General features: G+C 46.1%; 1 protein-coding gene across 1 annotated transcript; it reads right to left on the bottom strand.

Annotated features, from left to right (window-relative positions):
- Positions 1-612: 612 nt before the first annotated feature.
- On the bottom strand, positions 613-14561 carry RND3 (Rho family GTPase 3). The gene is made up of 5 exons (XM_048954088.1): positions 14220-14561; positions 14043-14130; positions 7108-7217; positions 5495-5629; positions 613-2738 (listed from the first exon to the last, which is right to left on the bottom strand). The coding sequence occupies exons 1-5, from the start codon at positions 14367-14369 to the stop codon at positions 2487-2489; spliced, it is 735 nt and encodes a 244-aa protein (XP_048810045.1). The 5' UTR covers positions 14370-14561; the 3' UTR covers positions 613-2486.
- Positions 14562-16984: the final 2423 nt, after the last annotated feature.

The raw sequence follows: 16984 nt of genomic DNA, 5'->3' as shown, positions 1-16984 counted from the left end.
GCAGATGCAGGATGCACACCTTTAGAATCATAGAAGGAACACGTGCTTCAGCAGAACCAAAACTGAGAAATATAAGAGCTCCTTTGCCTTGGTTTTACAGGTTTCAGGGAGAAAATGTATGCAGATGGCACAGGCTGCACTCAGCATCACATCCTCTGTGTCCAAAATGAAGCCTGAAGCACCCAACAGCTGCAGTGCTGAGACTCCACTTCCAGGGATTACAGCAACTGTGATGTCCCAATGAGGAGGCAAGCAGGCAGCAAAGCCTGTCTGCTTAACTCACAAGGAGAAGGAAAGAAAAGCTCCTGGAACAGCCTGGACGCATGAGACCTCATGAAGATAAGCAGGCAATGCTTTGGAGGCCAAAGCAAACCACACTTGTTCACTTGCTCTAGTTTCCTCTGTCTGCCTCTGACCTTTTGAGAAATACAGCTCAAATAATCCACGTGACATACTTTTAACTCCAAAAAAACCCAAAAGGCAGCTCCAAGTGTGAGATGGATTTCTATTTGCATCCCACTCCATTTCCAAGCTGTGGCCAGGTTGCAGCTCAGTACAATTGCATCCACAAATAGAAATGAACTAACACACAAAGGCCATTTCTACTACAAGTCAATTACTTTCTTTTTAATTCAAAGAAAAGAATGGTATTTTAATAAATACTGCAGAAACATTAACCAAACATACAAAGTGACTTCAACAATTAAAAAAAAAAATGTAATGAGTGTCCTGTTTTATAACAGTTATAACTTATTTTCTTCCACAATATTTAAATACAGAAAGCACTTACCAGCTATTTTGTAATACTGCCCTAAGCGCACTGCTGCATCAGTCATAAGCTTATTATGGTGGTAAAGAAATGTCTTTTTGTGTGGGAAATAATTGGAGTGGATTTCTTTCTTTTTTATCATTGGATGAAAAAAAAACAAAAAGTGCTGGGAACACACTGAGTTTTAATTGTGGTAATCCTTTACCTTTGCAGAAGTCATCATGAACACAGCTTCAACACTTCAAAAATGAAGCATCATCCTTGGAAACAAACTGCTTGTTCTCAACAAGCTACAGCCACACCGGTTAGAGATTACAGCATCCCCCTCCAGAGGAGCCATCAAGTCGGTCAGTAAACAGTCGTGAACACATTTAAGGGCTGGCAGAGTTATTGTAACAGCAATCAGTAAGGGAAAAAAGAACTGAACCAGTTCACCCACGTAATGGTTAAGGACTGCTGTCTGGATAAGTAGATATTAGCCTTAAAGACTAAATGCTGTATCCAGTTTCCACTGGGGTCCCCTTAAGGCGTCACAGTTCTTCAGACTCCATTTCCTCACAGGGCTCACCGTGAGCAAATGAGAGATGGCTGCCCCAAATAACTGCACACCAGTGGCTAACTGTGGGTAACCTGGCTCTGCTGGCTCACCTGCAGATTTTTGGGTTTTTCCCCAACATTGTTGCAGAGAACCGTATCACAGAATAGCACTTCATAGCGTTTACAGAGGGCTAGATGTGGGAACCACTGGGCTGGCTCCCCAGCTCTGAGCAGGAGCAGAGGAGGCTGAGGGCTTCTCCAGATGGGCAGTAAGGCTTAACGAATTGTGTTTTTCATCTTTAAACTAAGAATCATTTGTAATCATAGCTCTTAGCACTTTTCACTTGATTTTAGAGCTGAACCTACAGTGAAATACCCATACAGTACACCAGAACTTGAGATCATTTCCACCTTAAATTACAATCACAAAGAGGAATTGAAAGTCAGACTCCGAAAGGCAGGCAGTTTGCCCTCACATCCCACCTGCATCCATTTAAATCCTGCTGTGAGGTCACCTATTACACTGGGAAACCTCACACGGCCGTCTCCATGACCAACATGTCACTATTACTCAGCTCGTGCTGCCATCTCAGAAAGGCAAAGCTCCAAACTTCTCACGTACAGTGTTTTCCTCTAGGTGACGTATAGGCCTTGGTATACTCTGCATTTCAACGAGGAGCTACTACAAAATTAGATCATCTCCTTTGGAAAACCAACTACAAGGTCACAGGGATAGTTCCTTAACGAGGGTGTATTAATAATGTCTTCTTTAAAAAAAAAAAAACAACATTAAAGTATCATTTTAATGAAATCAAAGCAGTAGCATCCGGGAATAGAGCATCAATAAAAGAAACAAGCACTGTCAATGACGTCTCTCTTCTTCGTGGTGTTTTTTTCCTATTCACCCTCTCTTTTTTTTTTCCTCCAGCACATTCAAATGTTCTCATTTTTGGCATTTTCTTCCACGTACCATCTCCTGATGCCACCTCATTCAGAGCCATTTCTTCTCCCTGCTTGGTCTACATGCTCAGTTCCTAAGTACAGTCTCACACAACAGGTGAAGAGTCTCCTTTAAAGCACTGGCAGAAGCACTCATTAAATACCACGTGGCTGCACACTTCATTGAGCCTCCACCTCTCCCGAATGCTCTCTTCCTCCTGCTCAAGAAAATCCAGGTCCTTCACATCACCGTGCAACTCTTTGCTTTGTCCTTTCGCAAGTCTGTAGCCACTGTAGAAAGTTCTGGCCTGCCAGGCATGTGTGAAATTCGCTTTGTTGCCCTCTGTGATTTGTTTCGTTTCACGTTTTTGTTTGTTTTATTCACACACGCCAAGGTGGCAACATGGAAAATGTCTCTGACGCTGTTTTCTGACTGTAAGGCTGAGCATTCAATGTACGTAGCTGCTCCAATCTGTTTGGCCATATTTGCACCCTAAGGGAAGAAAGAACACTCAATCACTACCAAGTTTCCAGGGAGCCAAAGCAAACCATACAATTACTTTTCAGCACTGTTTTCCATACACAATGTTTTGTGAAAACCAAAAGCTAAAGCTCAAGTACGACAGCCAGCAGCTAATTTTGCAAAATAAACAGAGCTCGGCTTCCAAGATGCAGTCAGGCGTTCTCTCACAGATAAATACAATTTGAAAGAGAAATGATAACTGCAGAAATCCAGAACAGCATCAGCAGGACCCATTCAGCACCTTCATCCCTACACGTGTGGATCACATGCTCACTGAGAAAAGTGCAGACCTGGCAGCTTCAAGGGTTAAGGCTCCTATCTCCAGGCAGATGATGTGCTCAGATTCCTTCACTGAACCCCCCAGCCCTGGAGCAGAGCATACAAGGGAAGCCCTGCTCACAACTCTGCTAAAGAGATGAAGTTTGTGGTAAAACAAAACAAAACAAAACAAAACCTGTGGGTTCCTGGGCTGGGGAAGAGTTAGATCAACTTGTACCTTGGGAATAGGCAAAAATAAAAAGGCTCTCAGTGGCTATGCAACCTTTCTTTTGCAATTGTAGGTATATAAGAACACAAAGCAGGGTATCTGCTCTAGCAGCACAAAAAGCACCTCCAGCACATACCAGCACCCCCAAGCATCCTGTTGTGCATTTTGTTACTGGAAGATAACATTGCACTGTGTGGAAAACATGGAATTGTTTTAATGGGATTTCACTTCTGAGGAAGTACTACAAGGAACTCCAATCTTCCCAATTAAGTTACAACATCCAGCCACATTCCTGATGTGCCACTCCTCAAGTACTCACACACCTGAGATACAGGCAGCAGGACACACATCAGGCCAGTCCCTCCTCTGTGCTCCCAGCTGTACCAACCAGGCTGATGGCACTAATCTAACTGGACCCACATCTTCATTATGCATTATTTGCCTTCAAGTGATGCAGCTGTTTCCTTATCAGTTTTAAGTGGGATTGGCTGATAAAGGACTGTTAGCTGTAGGACCGAGCCCTACACACTGTTTAACACCCCAACTCCTACTCACTCAAACCTATCTTACTTCCTCAAAAAAATGCTTGCCAGGCTTAGCTGGCTGGAAATTGGTTGGCATATTGGAGACAGGGTGTCACCATCAACCAAATTCAACCTTCAAACACTTTCTTATGAAGGTAAGAGGAGCAGGGGAGGAAACCCCACTAAACTCTGATGCCATACTGACTCAGCAAGGCAAGGGAATCTAGAAACCACTTGCACTTCCTTAGCCCAGATGACTTGATCCTTCCCTAGAACTAGCACTGGGGAGCACTGAATGACTTCAGGTCACCTCTGTGCCCTGGAAACCAGGAGACATCCAACCAAGCTCAGGCTACTCTTCCTCTCTGTGTAAAGTGCAGGTGAAGTTTGCCCATTTATTAAGTAGGGGCTTCACTATCACACCATTTCCTCTTTGTCTGTTCAGTAACAGCTTATGGCTGTAACCCTTCCTAAGGAGTTGTGACTTTAGAAGAGATGTTAAGCCTTCCATTCCAGGTGACAAATCCAACTGTCAGTAGATTTTCAATCACTACTTCTGAAAAACATCAGGCTTGACAGTTTTATGTACCACAAAAAAATACATATATGAACTTGTGCATGCTTTAAGTGTCAGACAGTATTTCCTTTAAAGTTTCCAATATTTGAAGAAAAATAGTACGGAAAACTGCAGCTCCAAGGCTGAAAGATATGAATCTATATGAATGAATGGTGTTTTTAAACCATATTTTCTCCAATCAGGAGAAGAACAATCAAGATTTAAGGGCACTCCTGAATCCTTTTATGCTAAGGTAATAAAAACTGGCATTTAGTTTCCTGGAAAATTGTCTGAAATGGAGGGATGCTTACTGAGTCAGGCAGGGAAAAAAAAGCCAAAATCAGCACAAGCTATCACAACACAACACCCCATGTCATATTTTAATTAAGATACTCAGCTCATGGCATCTCCACACTTTCAAATTTAACATGCTGTAGGAGGCTGCATTATTAGTAATTGCATATTAAGAGCTGTTGGTTTGGAAAACCTGAGGCTTTGGAGAAGACATCAAAAAGTGCTTCTAATAAAGGATATACACATCAGCTAGAACTACTTAGGCAGGTAACATTTTCACTTCTACATCCTACTGGGTGAATCTGAAATCCACAACCATGTTTCTGCTGGCAGAACAGACACAATACACATGTAAGTAATAGGGGGAAGTTTATTAGATCCTAGTTTTCCCCCCCCATTCTGCCTTCTGCTTCCTGATTTCTTTCCCTTTTCACCTCAGTGTCTCTGCCCCACAATGACTGGCTCCAGCCTTCTCACTTCCCAGCAACAGAGAACTGCCACCAAGGATTAGGATGCTTTCTGGATTTGCTGCCACCTCCACACAGAGCTACAAGGTGTTTTTTTTCCAACAAGTATTCAAGCAATGCTATTTTAATGGAGTCAGATTACATGAAATACCTTTCGTAACACTCAAGTCATGTGTGTAACCTTCAACTCAAATGCAAAGACAATGATTTTATCATCATTAAATGAATGGGACACATGCCACACCTCTCAGTTACCGTTCTGGCTTCTGCAAGCACTGGAAAGTGGTAAGCTCGTTTTCAATTCACTTAAAAGGCTCTTGGCAGCCAATAAAGCCAGTCTTACCACGCTTAAAGAATGCTCTTACCCTCCACCCCTAAGCACAAAGAATGGCACGTACCTGGTCATAGGACACGGGTGTCTGCCTGTGATTGGAGAGTTCCACAAGTGTGCTTACATCCGTGCGCAGGTCTGACTTGCAACCAACCAAAAGCATTTTGGTATTCGGACAGAACTCCTGGATTTCTCCTTTCCACTGTGAAATTGTAGGTGGGTGTTATAATGGAGCAATTGAATGTTTAAATCCAATGAGGCAACGGGTACAAGTCCAAGTTTAATAAGTCATGACATTCTCCATGGAAATACTCTTACACAAGAGCCACATTCACCTTCAAGCACATTTCTGAAGGCGTCAGTGCCAGCGTTATCTGGTCAAGGATAAAATCTTACAATCTCCTACACTCATTCATTCCACTGACTTAATAATCGACGTTGTTTACCTATGTGAACAAAGGTTTGCAGAGCAGTAACAAACCAACCACAGTGACTGACACAGGAGCCATGGAAAGCTGCTGTCACTGCCTTCAGTGGTCCCCCCCAAGGCTGAGCTAGAGGCACCACTTGTATGACCACAAAGCCCACATTGCTATACACTGGCTCATGGCTATGTCCTGACATCCAGAACTATACAAATCTGTCACAAGTCCATTAAGGAAGTCATTGAGACAGCTTGTAAAGCATTTTGGGGTTTTTTGCACATCCCCCACCCCCCTGCATGGTTACTTTGCAGATGCAGGAAAGCCAACAACTCTGCAGCCCAATCTGACTAGACTGTAGACTGAAGACTAGGAATATAATTTGGCTTTGAAGGCATATTAACAAAAATCTCTTCCAGAATTAAGCAACAATACAGTAACCAACAGTGACAGTGAGAGATATAAGTTCTTGATGCTTGCTGGCATAAAGAGTAGTCTGAAGTCTTTTCTGCAGATTATTTACAGCATTGCACACTGCTTTATTCCCAGTGAAAGAAGAAACACCAGCCCCAGCTACAGAATAAAAGGAACTTCAGATCAGTAAGCCTTAAAGACAACAGCACAAAGTTTGTGTAATGCCCAGTGACCAAGGGGAGGAACAGGACCACCTCATGAACACCAGAGCTTGATTCTCCAACTGCAGCACTTTGACTGGATCACTGGATCCTGGATCACTGAGCTGAAGTATTCTGAAGTCTGGTGCAAAATTACATTCCTATGCTATTGCTAGGTTTTATGGCATCTTCCAGAAGCATTTGTCACTGGCTCCTTTCTAGCTTAAGGCTGAGGAATTATGTAAAGCCATGGCCTAAGCACAAATTCTCTACCGATGTGTTTTAAACTCTCTCTGCAACATGGCAAAGTTTCTCAGACCTACCTGTTAAATGAATGTGATGTTAGGTAATTTCTCACTGCACCCAACACCACCCTAAAAAAGTCATTGATGTCTAAGGGCTGAGGAATGAGAACTCACTGCACCCTTCAGCTTCCATTAAACAGTTCTTGTTTTCAGTTAAATTTATCCCTTTCAAATCAATGACTTCAAATTCCAGCAGTGCAGAGCACAGTCTGGTCTTCATTCCATTATAAAACAAAAACAAACTGAAGTTCCTAACACAGGAAACATCACCACTCTTCAGAGAGTCAGAGATCAGCTACTTACTAACAGCTCTCCCCTCCAACATTTCTTAACACTTGCCTTTTTTAGCACACTGTCAAGAGTCTCTGGACGACTGATGTCAAAGCAGATCAAGACTGCATCAGAGTCTGGGTAAGAGAGCGGACGGACGTTGTCATAATAAGGAGACCCTGCAGGGAAACAAGAAAACATGATCAGTTTGTGTGTTTCATTTTCTGCAGATACTCAGAATGTTTGGAAAGAGTTCCAGTGAAGGTCTTTACCAGCACCTTCTCCTCACTGCTGTATTCCCGACACACGAGACTGAACTGCTCAATTCTCCTCTTGCCTTTTGCTTTTCACCTTCAAAATCCACAGCCATGGCACACAGCTATGAGGGATGGCACCTTACTGGTTTGCCTCCCACCCAAGGCTTGCGATGCCCCCTATAACCAGGGAAAGGAAGTCAGGACAGCCCAAGTTGAAGTTCCAGCCTTAATCTGAAGCAACTTGAGAAAAGACAACCATAAAATGACAGAATGGCCTGGGTTGCAAAGGAGCACAGCACTCACCCAGTTCCAACCCCCTGCTGTGTGCAGGTCACCAACCAGCAGCCCAGGCTGCCCAGAGCCACATCCAGCCTGGCCTTGAATGCCTGCAGGGATGGGGCATCCACAGCCTCCTTGGGCAACCTGTAACAGTGCCTCACCACCCTGTGTGTGAAAATCTTCCACCTCGTATCCAACCTAAACCTCTCCTGTCTCAGTTCCCCCTTGTCCTATCACTATCTACACTCTTTAAAGCAGATTTTTCACAGTTGTTTTCAGTTAAGAACTCAGTAACTTCAAAATAATTTTTAAAACACAGTTCCAAGTGCAAAAAATATGTTTACTTGTCACAGAAAATGGCAATTTCTAGAAAAACTCTTGCCTAGAATTAAAGCAGTTGCTCCAGAACTCCAACAGGAGAGAGCCCAAGCCCTGCAGGCAGACCCATGAGTACATTCTGTCCTAAGGTCACACTGATTTGTGAACCAATATATGCTCACAGTACGCATTTATGTACAGCCTGTAAAATGCATTCTGATCAATAAGAACAAAAGCTAAGCTAGTCATCCGGAGGAGCATAAGTAATCTCTGTGTTACGTGTCATGTATGCTTCACTTTGAGTGCCATTAAGGGATTTGCTGGTTTTCTTCCCATGGTGTGCAGAGTTATAACAGTACCTGCAGAGCCAAAGCTCTTTGCCACATCATATGGTGGAATCTTCCCTTCTCTGGAAAGTTCCATTCACTCAGCCACCCCTGCTCAGCCTTAAGTCTGCTGAAGTTTTATCAATGGAGCAGAACCAGTTTCTGACATAGAAGGGCACATCAACATTTACATGGTCAAACAGGATTGGGTATTGGACTGTAAAACACATGCCTGTGATTCATGTGCACACTTTCTGGGCGCATTCTTATACAGATTTTTCTTCTTCCACATACCAAACATACAGCATAGGCCGCAGGCCACAAGCATGCAGCTCTAAGAGTCAGCAGACGTGACTTTGGGGGTTATCACCCAATTGTATCAGCAGCTCTCAAACTATCTAGAACTAATTGTCAGCAAGGTCTCAGAGGCTAAACAGAGTCTATTAACTGGATTAGAGGAATTCTTCAACGTTGCCGCTGACAGACAGCTCCCACTGTTGCACAGAGCAGGGAATGGTGTGAACGTATCACAAATGACTTCAGTGGGACAGCTTTCACAGAAGGAAGGAGTCAAGAATCTCAGGAATGTTGTTTTTGAAATGAATGGTAACACATGGGGAATGAAGCATTACCAAACTAGGTAGCAGAAGGTAATTTGTTGAACAAGACTTATTTTATTCAAATGCTCATCTTCATAAACGATGTCAATCTAACAAAGAGGCAGCTGTCAAAAACTGCTCTTCAAAAGGCAGCTAGCAGTCTTCAGCAGCAACTGGCATGGCAGAATGAGATCGAGTGAGTAGAGCCGACCAGAGAAGCGTTCATCCTTAGCTAAGCTCTGCTCACAGCATCTATCAGCAAGCATCTCCCACTGCCAACTGTCCCACGGCTATCTCCAGCACTGCCATTACTGTGCCTCTATCCAAGAGCCCCAGGGCCAGCTGCAGAGCAGTTAGCAGGCAGCAGGACAGCCCTGCAGTGTTAACCCAGCCCAAGTGCCAGCTGCCCTACAGCCCCTCGCCTGCAGGCTGGGCACAGCACCTGCCTGCACTGCACTCCTCTCCCAGAGCAGGCAAGTAGAGGCAGGAGCTGCTCCCCATCTTGAGGATCATGAATGCCTGGCCAAATGGTTGCTGGCTAGAAAGGAGTCTCAAAAAAGCCTCGCCCAGAAACTAATTCCTTACACACATACCTAACTTCTCACTCACCAGTCTTCAAGGACACAACGCACCATATATGTCCATCAACATGTATTTATGTATACATAGAGCCACCACCTTCAGACCAGAGATTCCTTTTACTGTGTCAGCTGGAGCTGCTTTTGTTTTGAGGGTTTTTCTTTTCAGGTTTTCCTTCTCAGCCTCTCACATTAAAGATGCTGAACTGAGCGTGTGTACTTTTATAGGCAGCAGCCTCGCTCAGATGCAAACGAAGAGCATTTGACACGTTCTTTTCCTCCGGGTGGTGTGCTGCAGAACAAACTGGAAGCATTTAAAGCACTCAGACTGCAGCACCAACAAAAGAAGTTTCCCAGTCTCATTGGAGAGCAACAACTGAACGTCTATTATTGCGCAAAGAAAGAGCGGCCCCGGCCCTCACTGTGCAAGGCTATTCAATCCAGCATTTCATCACTTCACCCAGAAACCCTCCGAACAGAGGAATCTCAGGAATGAGACTCAAGTCTGAACAGACAACTTGAACACAGCCCAATGAGGCTGCTCAGTCCTTTTCAAGTTAGTCTGCAGATCTGAAACCATGCCAACCCTAGAAAACAGAAGGAGAATGCAAGGCTACAGCCGTGGTATTTGTGAAAAAAACCAAGCATACTTGTGTTTGTGATTCACTCCTTACAAAATAAATCTTTTTTGTCAAGGACAACATGAATGATTTATCAGTTCTATCAAGGAATTGCTGATAGTGCTGTAATTCATCTTGTTCTGTGGAAGTATATTCCAGCTGCAATCCCTGATTTTATCTCTTTGGCAGCTTAAATAATCTAAGCCGAAGTAATTAACACAGTAAGAAGGCTCTACTTCTCAAATCTCAGGCTGCATGCAAAGCACAGCACTGTTCAGCTTTTAATGTGAATTAACCCCCCATCAAGCAGTACAGGGTGCTTTAGGCTACAGAAGTTAGCAAAGTTTAGGTTGAAACACTGCTATCTCAATGCACGACAAACTCGCGTGGTTCAAAGGAGGTGCACTGATTTCCTGACACCTCAGAGCCACTCGGAGATGCCGGATGAGAGCTGGAGCTCTGTCTGGAGGCTGCTCAGCCCACACCCCTCCTGCAGAGCTGGACCTCAGCCTGCCCTTGGCTGGAGGGAAACCTTGGGAACAGGCAGCATTCAGCTATTTGCACACCAGCAGCACCCAGGACCAGGCAATATTCCACTATCTGCACACCCCAAGCAGCCATCGGGCACTCGTCTTTGTTGCCTTTTGGACTCCAGTCAACTGAAAGAACAACAGATGAACAGCCGCGCTCCCACTCCCAGTTCCTCAGGCTTACTAATTATCAGCTACACAGAAAGCACCAAATACCACAGCAGCAGCTCCAAGTGGCTGATTCACTGCTGATGTCTTTCCTCCTTCTCAATTCACCTTCGCCACTCTGGAGAAAATAGAAGCTGTCCAAACACACAAATATCACAATATTCACAGCATTTCGTGTGCTGACGTTTCTGTACCTCTAACAGAAAACATCACCGTCAGCCCAGTTAGCAAACCTACCGTGCTCCAAAGCAGAGCAAACTACCAAGGCCAGTTACCACCACGCTGCCACAAAAGCAGCAAACCACTTGGCTCAGCACAGCCAGCCTGCAGGTCAGCTGGGAGGCAAGGACATTATTTTGGCATTTCCCTTCATGCTGCTTTACTGCCAGAGTCAGGGAAACAGTAAATCCACATCGTTCAGATTCCTTCTGACAGACACTTCAACAAAAACACCTTTAAAATTAACATTAGATTTTTATATACATGGAGTACATTGTGCTCATCCAAACTGCAGGGAAGCTTCCTGGACTTAAAGGTCTGCATATCAAAAAGCCATATCCCTTTTTAATGGAAGAAGGCAAGAAATACCGAACCATGAGTGTGGACAAAATGCATCTGATGCATAAAGATCCCTCAACGTGCCCATAAGCCTGAAAAGAAACTTCTCTCAAACACTGCAAAAGGAGCAGAGCTGCCAAGCAGCTCAAAACTGCCATACTGCATTACCATTGAATGGAATAATTTATGATGGAGTTCTATTGCAACCAGACATTCCTGCTTTGAAATAAAAAAAAAAAAAAAAAAGGGGGTTGGTAGTCCAAAAACCAATTGAAATTCAAGTTGGCAAATATTTCCCTTAATGCTGTGGCTAATTTAAATCCTTATGACTTGCAGAACTAGACTGTACCAGAAAATATTTTAATAATGAATCGTCCCATTCCACTCTTATTTATGAGTGTTTTGTCCCAAAACTCCATGTGGATATTCAAGATACAATAAAAAACTTCCTAATAAAAGTACAGCTACCTTTGAAAGTTCAACTGTGTGCTGCTCCACATTTTGCCCTTAAGGTTCCTCCTGTAATAAGCACATTATATAAGGCATTCCTTTAATAGGTAAACCAAAACCATGACAGTCAGGCTTGTTTTCACTCTAACACAAGGCTTTTAAACACTGACAAAGTCATCCTGAAATATCTGCAGCAACTGTGATCAAGCCCCAACTAAACTGCACCCACTTCTCACCCTTTGCGGCCTCAAAATAAAGGAACAAAAGTCATGGGGTGGGCCATTAACTCCTTCCCCGCCCCATGTTGCAATGGACATTGTCCACCATTAGCACAAGGCAGCCACAAGTTACTTTTTGAAGTTAACTACATCTGGGGCTGCTCTAAAGTCATTAAGACGTTTATTGTAATTCAGTAGGCTAGTACAAAAGCTTGTAAAGAATTAAATTACCAAGAAGTTAAGACAATGCTGAAACGGTATCTTATCTCCTTATGTCTCTTATCTGGTGATGATGGTGATGCGATTTCGCTTTGGGGTGATGGGCTCTTCCCACAGTCAACGGGAAGAGCTGCTTAGAGACTTCAGCCACAGAATCCCACAACCTACTAGCCCACATCCTATTAGCCCAGCATCACATCCCTCAAACATTTCCTCTTTGGTTTTAGACTGCAGAGAAGTTAGCCACTTGTTCTCAATGCCTGTTTGTTCCAGGATGGGCCTGAAAGCATGACGTGCACATGCATCGGGTTGCAGGTGCTTCTTTCCAGCACAGCCATCCTTTGAAGTGCTCCAGGATGCTTCATCACACCGGTGTCACTAGCCTCTGACATACAGATTCCAGACCTTTGCAAGTCAAACAACCCACGTGTTGCGTTTTAATAACTAAAGATAGAAATTGCCACAAGAACTTCACCAACTATTAAAAATTAATAAGGCCTTACTCCAGAGTTTGCTACCATCGGCTTAGTCATCAGGATGAAAACTCAAGCCAGACACACTCAAGAAACATGAAAGTCTATCTTGGCAGAAGATAAAAAAATCTGTCTGGAACTATGCTGATAGTGAACGTGGGCACGGAGAGTGCCTTTTCCCAGTAATCATGTTGCAAGCCTTCAAAATCATTTCCTGAACAGCAAGGGGAAAAGGCAACTCACAGACTACTTTCCTTTTCTGTAGAGGGATTAAAATCCCAGTTTCCTGTAAGAGGAGTGATTTCTTATTTAGATGAAACCAAAGTGTCCAATTTCAACATATACAAATCCTGTCTGGAGAAGAAAGGGCTTTTGCATACTCCCTAAGTTTTTTCCAGCTTTTTCTTTTCACTCCGTTCAGCAGAGGGAATGCAGCTCCGTGCCTGTTAATGGCTTGCTGTATCATTCACCCCTAAGAGAATGTGCGCTGATGCTAGCATGTCAGTAAGGATGGGTCCCCTTGAACGGAGCTTATAAACAGGAGGGGGAATGGCTGTTTATGAGGGTGGACAGTGATAGGAGAAGGGAGAATGGTTTTAAACTGAGACAGGGGAGGTTTAGGTTGGATATGAGGAGGAAGTTTTTCACACACAGGGTGGTGAGGCACTGGAACAGGTTGCCCAAGGAGGCTGTGGATGCCCCATCCCTGCAGGCATTCAAGGCCAGGCTGGATGTGGCTCTGGGCAGCCTGGGCTGCTGGTTGGCGACCTGCACACAGCAGGGGTTGGGACTGAGTGAGCACTGTGCTCCTTTGCAACCCAGGCCATTCTGTGATGCTATGATATGATTCCCTGCACCTTCAGAGGGCCAAGGATGCCTCCCTACCCAAAGCTGTTTGCCAGGGCTGGAAGATTTGCTGTGTTTTGTCAAAACACACACTAAGGAGCCTACAAGGAACTCAAATATCAGCAGACTTCACTCAGTATGAGAACTGCTAAGCACCCTCTCGCTGTGGCAAAGGCTCAGGGCAGAGTCAAGCTAACCACAGTCCTATCTGCCTTCCAGTGAACGCTGACACATCTCTGCTAACAGAGATTTGTCCACACCCTTCCTGCACTCTCTCCGAAGTCTATTAGCACCAGCACAGACTACCTGGACGGATAAAAAACCGAACCTCCCGGAATCTGTGCCTCACTCAGCACAACGGAGCCCAGCCCGGCGGGGCTCCCCGGCCTGATCACGGGGCTCCCCGGCACAGCGCGGGGTCGCGGGGCGGGCCCGGCTCCTCCCGGCTCCTCCCCGCCCGCCCTGGGTGGCCGCCCGGTTCCTTCCCGCCCGACCGACGCGTGCTCAGCCCAGCAGCGCACCGCCCCGCTTCCCGATCCCGGCCCCGGCCGTTCTCAGCGCTCACCGGAGGTGTCCCACAGGCTGAGCTCGATGCGCTGCGTGTCGATCTCGAAGCTGGCCGTGTAATTCTCGAAAACGGTGGGGACGTAACTCTGCAGGAGAGAGAGAGAGCGCAGAGCGGTCAGCACCGGCCCCGCAACCCCCAGCCCGGCCCCCCAGCTCTGCCCGAGCCCCGGCGCACCTCGGGGAAGCAGTCCTTGGCGAAGACGTGGAGCAGCGCGGTTTTGCCGCACTGGCTGTCCCCCACCACCACGATTTTGCACTTCACGTTCTGGTTAGGATCCATCACCGCCTTGCTCGATAACTTCTGGCTCGCTCTTCTTTCCTTCATTGATCTCCGCTTAGTATCCTTCGACACGGCCAGAGCAAAATTTAAAAAAAAAAAAAAAAAAAAAAAAAAAAAAAAAAACCAACACGAACAGACCCGATGGAAAAGAAATAAAATAAATAAATACAACGAGGAAATCCCACTGCAAGTGGCAGAACGCGGGACGGGGCGCGACCCACTCCTCCCGCCCGCCGGTCCCGCGCAGACTGCTTTGTCCCCCCGCCGCCCGCCCGTATTTATAGCCTCGCCCCCGCCAATCACCGCCCGCCGGCAGTGTGGCCACGCCCCCTCGCCGCGCTCGCGCTGCCGGGGCAGAGCGCCCCCTTGGGGAGCGGCGCGAGGCGGCGGTGTGGGGGAGCGCGCTGGAGGAGCGGCGTGAGGGAGCGAGGTTTCGCGTAGCCCCGCAGGTCGTCGGGGTGAATAATCCATCATCCGTGCCACAAACCGACCCCGTGCCACGTCTGGGCTGAAACACGAGAAACTCATAACGTCTGACATAGAAAAGCCCTAGTATCTTGCAGGTGTTTAACTGCAGGAGTTTACCTCAGCGACACAGGCGGGGCAGAATCCCGAACATGGCGTCCGTGACGGTGTCCGGGTGTGTCACATTGTCGGCTGGCCACGTTACTCACCTTTGACAAGCTTCCCAAAGAGCCCGAGGCGTGGTTTCTGGTGGGAATTAAAAGCAAAACACTGGAGTTGGTAGTATGTGTTATTAGGAGGCCTCAGGGATACACAGGTTTGCGCCCTGGCTTTTTTAGATGAAGAGCTCACCTCAGCACATCTGCAGACTCAATATATCCCTGTCTATGAAGATAGCTCGAGGGAGCCGGGCTGGTTCAGCCTCGAGACAGGACAGCTCTGGGGAGACCTCACTGCAGCCTTACAGTACTTGAGGGGAGCTTATAAACAGCAGGGAGAGACTTTTACACAGTCAGATAGCGACAGGATGAGGAGAAAAGGCTTTAAACTAAAAGACAGGAGATATAAAATTAGATGTTAAGGGGAAATTCTTTACCCAAAGGCTGTGAGGGCGTGGTGGCGCTGCCCAGAGCTGTGGTGCCCCATCCCTGGAGGTGCCTGAGGCCATGGATGGGCGCTGGGCAGCCTGAGCTGGGGGTCAGCCAGCCCATGGCAGGGAGTTGGAACCAAATGATCCTTAAGGTCCCTTCCAACCCAACCATTCTGTGATCCTATGAAATTCAGTTGCATAAATGTCTTCAGAGTACATAAAGTCATGCTTCTTTGTTCCCCTCCACTCTTTTATTGTACCTGAGACACACAGCAGTTTCAGAAGTGGAGGCAGAGCAGCCCCGTGTTCTCCTTGAGTTCAGTACACTATCTGAAGTCTATCTGTCGAGTATATGGTGAGAAGATGAGGTTGAAGGAGCTTTTTGCTGATCTTGAATGGGAGGTGGATGGAAGCATCTCGCTGTCAAGTCATCACTCACCTCCATGCAGATGGAAGCAAGATGCAAGGCAGTGCCTGTACCTGGTGTAGCTTGCCCAAAGATGTGATGGATATGGGGTCTGAGCACCCCAACATACTGTAAATGTCCCTTTTCATTGTCAGGTAGTTGGACTAGATTACCTTTAAGAGTCCCTTCCAACTCAAACCATTCTATGGCTCTTGACTTGGGGGTTGAACTCGATGATCTCTGGAGGTCCCTTCCAACCCCTACAATTCTGTGATTCTGTGATTCTGTGACTGCGTGCCACCCATTCCATGGCAGTGGCATGGCTTCCCTCTCTGGACCAAGGGAGGAGGGACCCATGCTCATGGGCCATGGGGGACTGCTGCTTTGTGCAGCTCATACGGAAAATTTGCTTGCATCCAGCTATGTTCAGAATGTGGAAACTTTAATGCACACCAAGCACTTACTCATCGTGACTTCCCACAGCACGCCTTGTGCTAATATGAGCAGAGATGGCTGTTTACATGCTTTGTTTGCTCTCACAGTTCAGCCACTGCCAGCGTCACCCAGCTCCAAACCCACGGCTCTCAGGCTGTCCTGCAGTGCTCTGAAAGCGAGGAAGCGAAGGAATCCCCGCCGGGGCTGAGACAAGGAGCTTCAAACCGACAGCCCGAGCTAATATTAGAAGAGGTCAGTGTGCGTTGCAGTGTGCTCACTGGCACAGAGGCATTGCAGAGGAGAAAGGGGGTAACGCATGGCTGTGTGCACTCGGGATTCCTACCAGGGAAAGCGTGGGACCTCGCAGCTCTGTGCACTTGTGACAGTCAATAAGAGAGGGAGCTACAAGATACGCCTGCCTGCTCTGGAACAGCTTGTTTGTTGTCATTCCTTGGGGAAACTGTCCCAGATATGTTAATCCCTGTAAAACTATTATTCATGTCATACTATTAAGTTTAATGCCTCTTCACATATCTTGATAACTAGGGGGATAACACGGCTGGGTTAACGTTTCCATTGGTATTTTTCACACGCAGTCCGATTTTGATTTATACAGCAGAGTTTCTTGCTCTGCTTGGTTCAAATTCCCCATTTTGCTTCAGTTCTGATTCCTTTCTAGACTTTCACAGCTTCTCTGCATTCCATCCAGGGAAGTATTGTATGTATATTAATACCATCTATATAATCCAGTATTATCTCTGGTAA

This window comes from Lagopus muta, chromosome 8 (genome assembly GCF_023343835.1).
Source record: "Lagopus muta isolate bLagMut1 chromosome 8, bLagMut1 primary, whole genome shotgun sequence".
NCBI classification, from domain to species: Eukaryota; Metazoa; Chordata; class Aves; order Galliformes; family Phasianidae; genus Lagopus; species Lagopus muta.
Note: the sequence above shows the minus strand (reverse complement) of the source record. Positions and strands in the feature narration are given on the sequence as shown.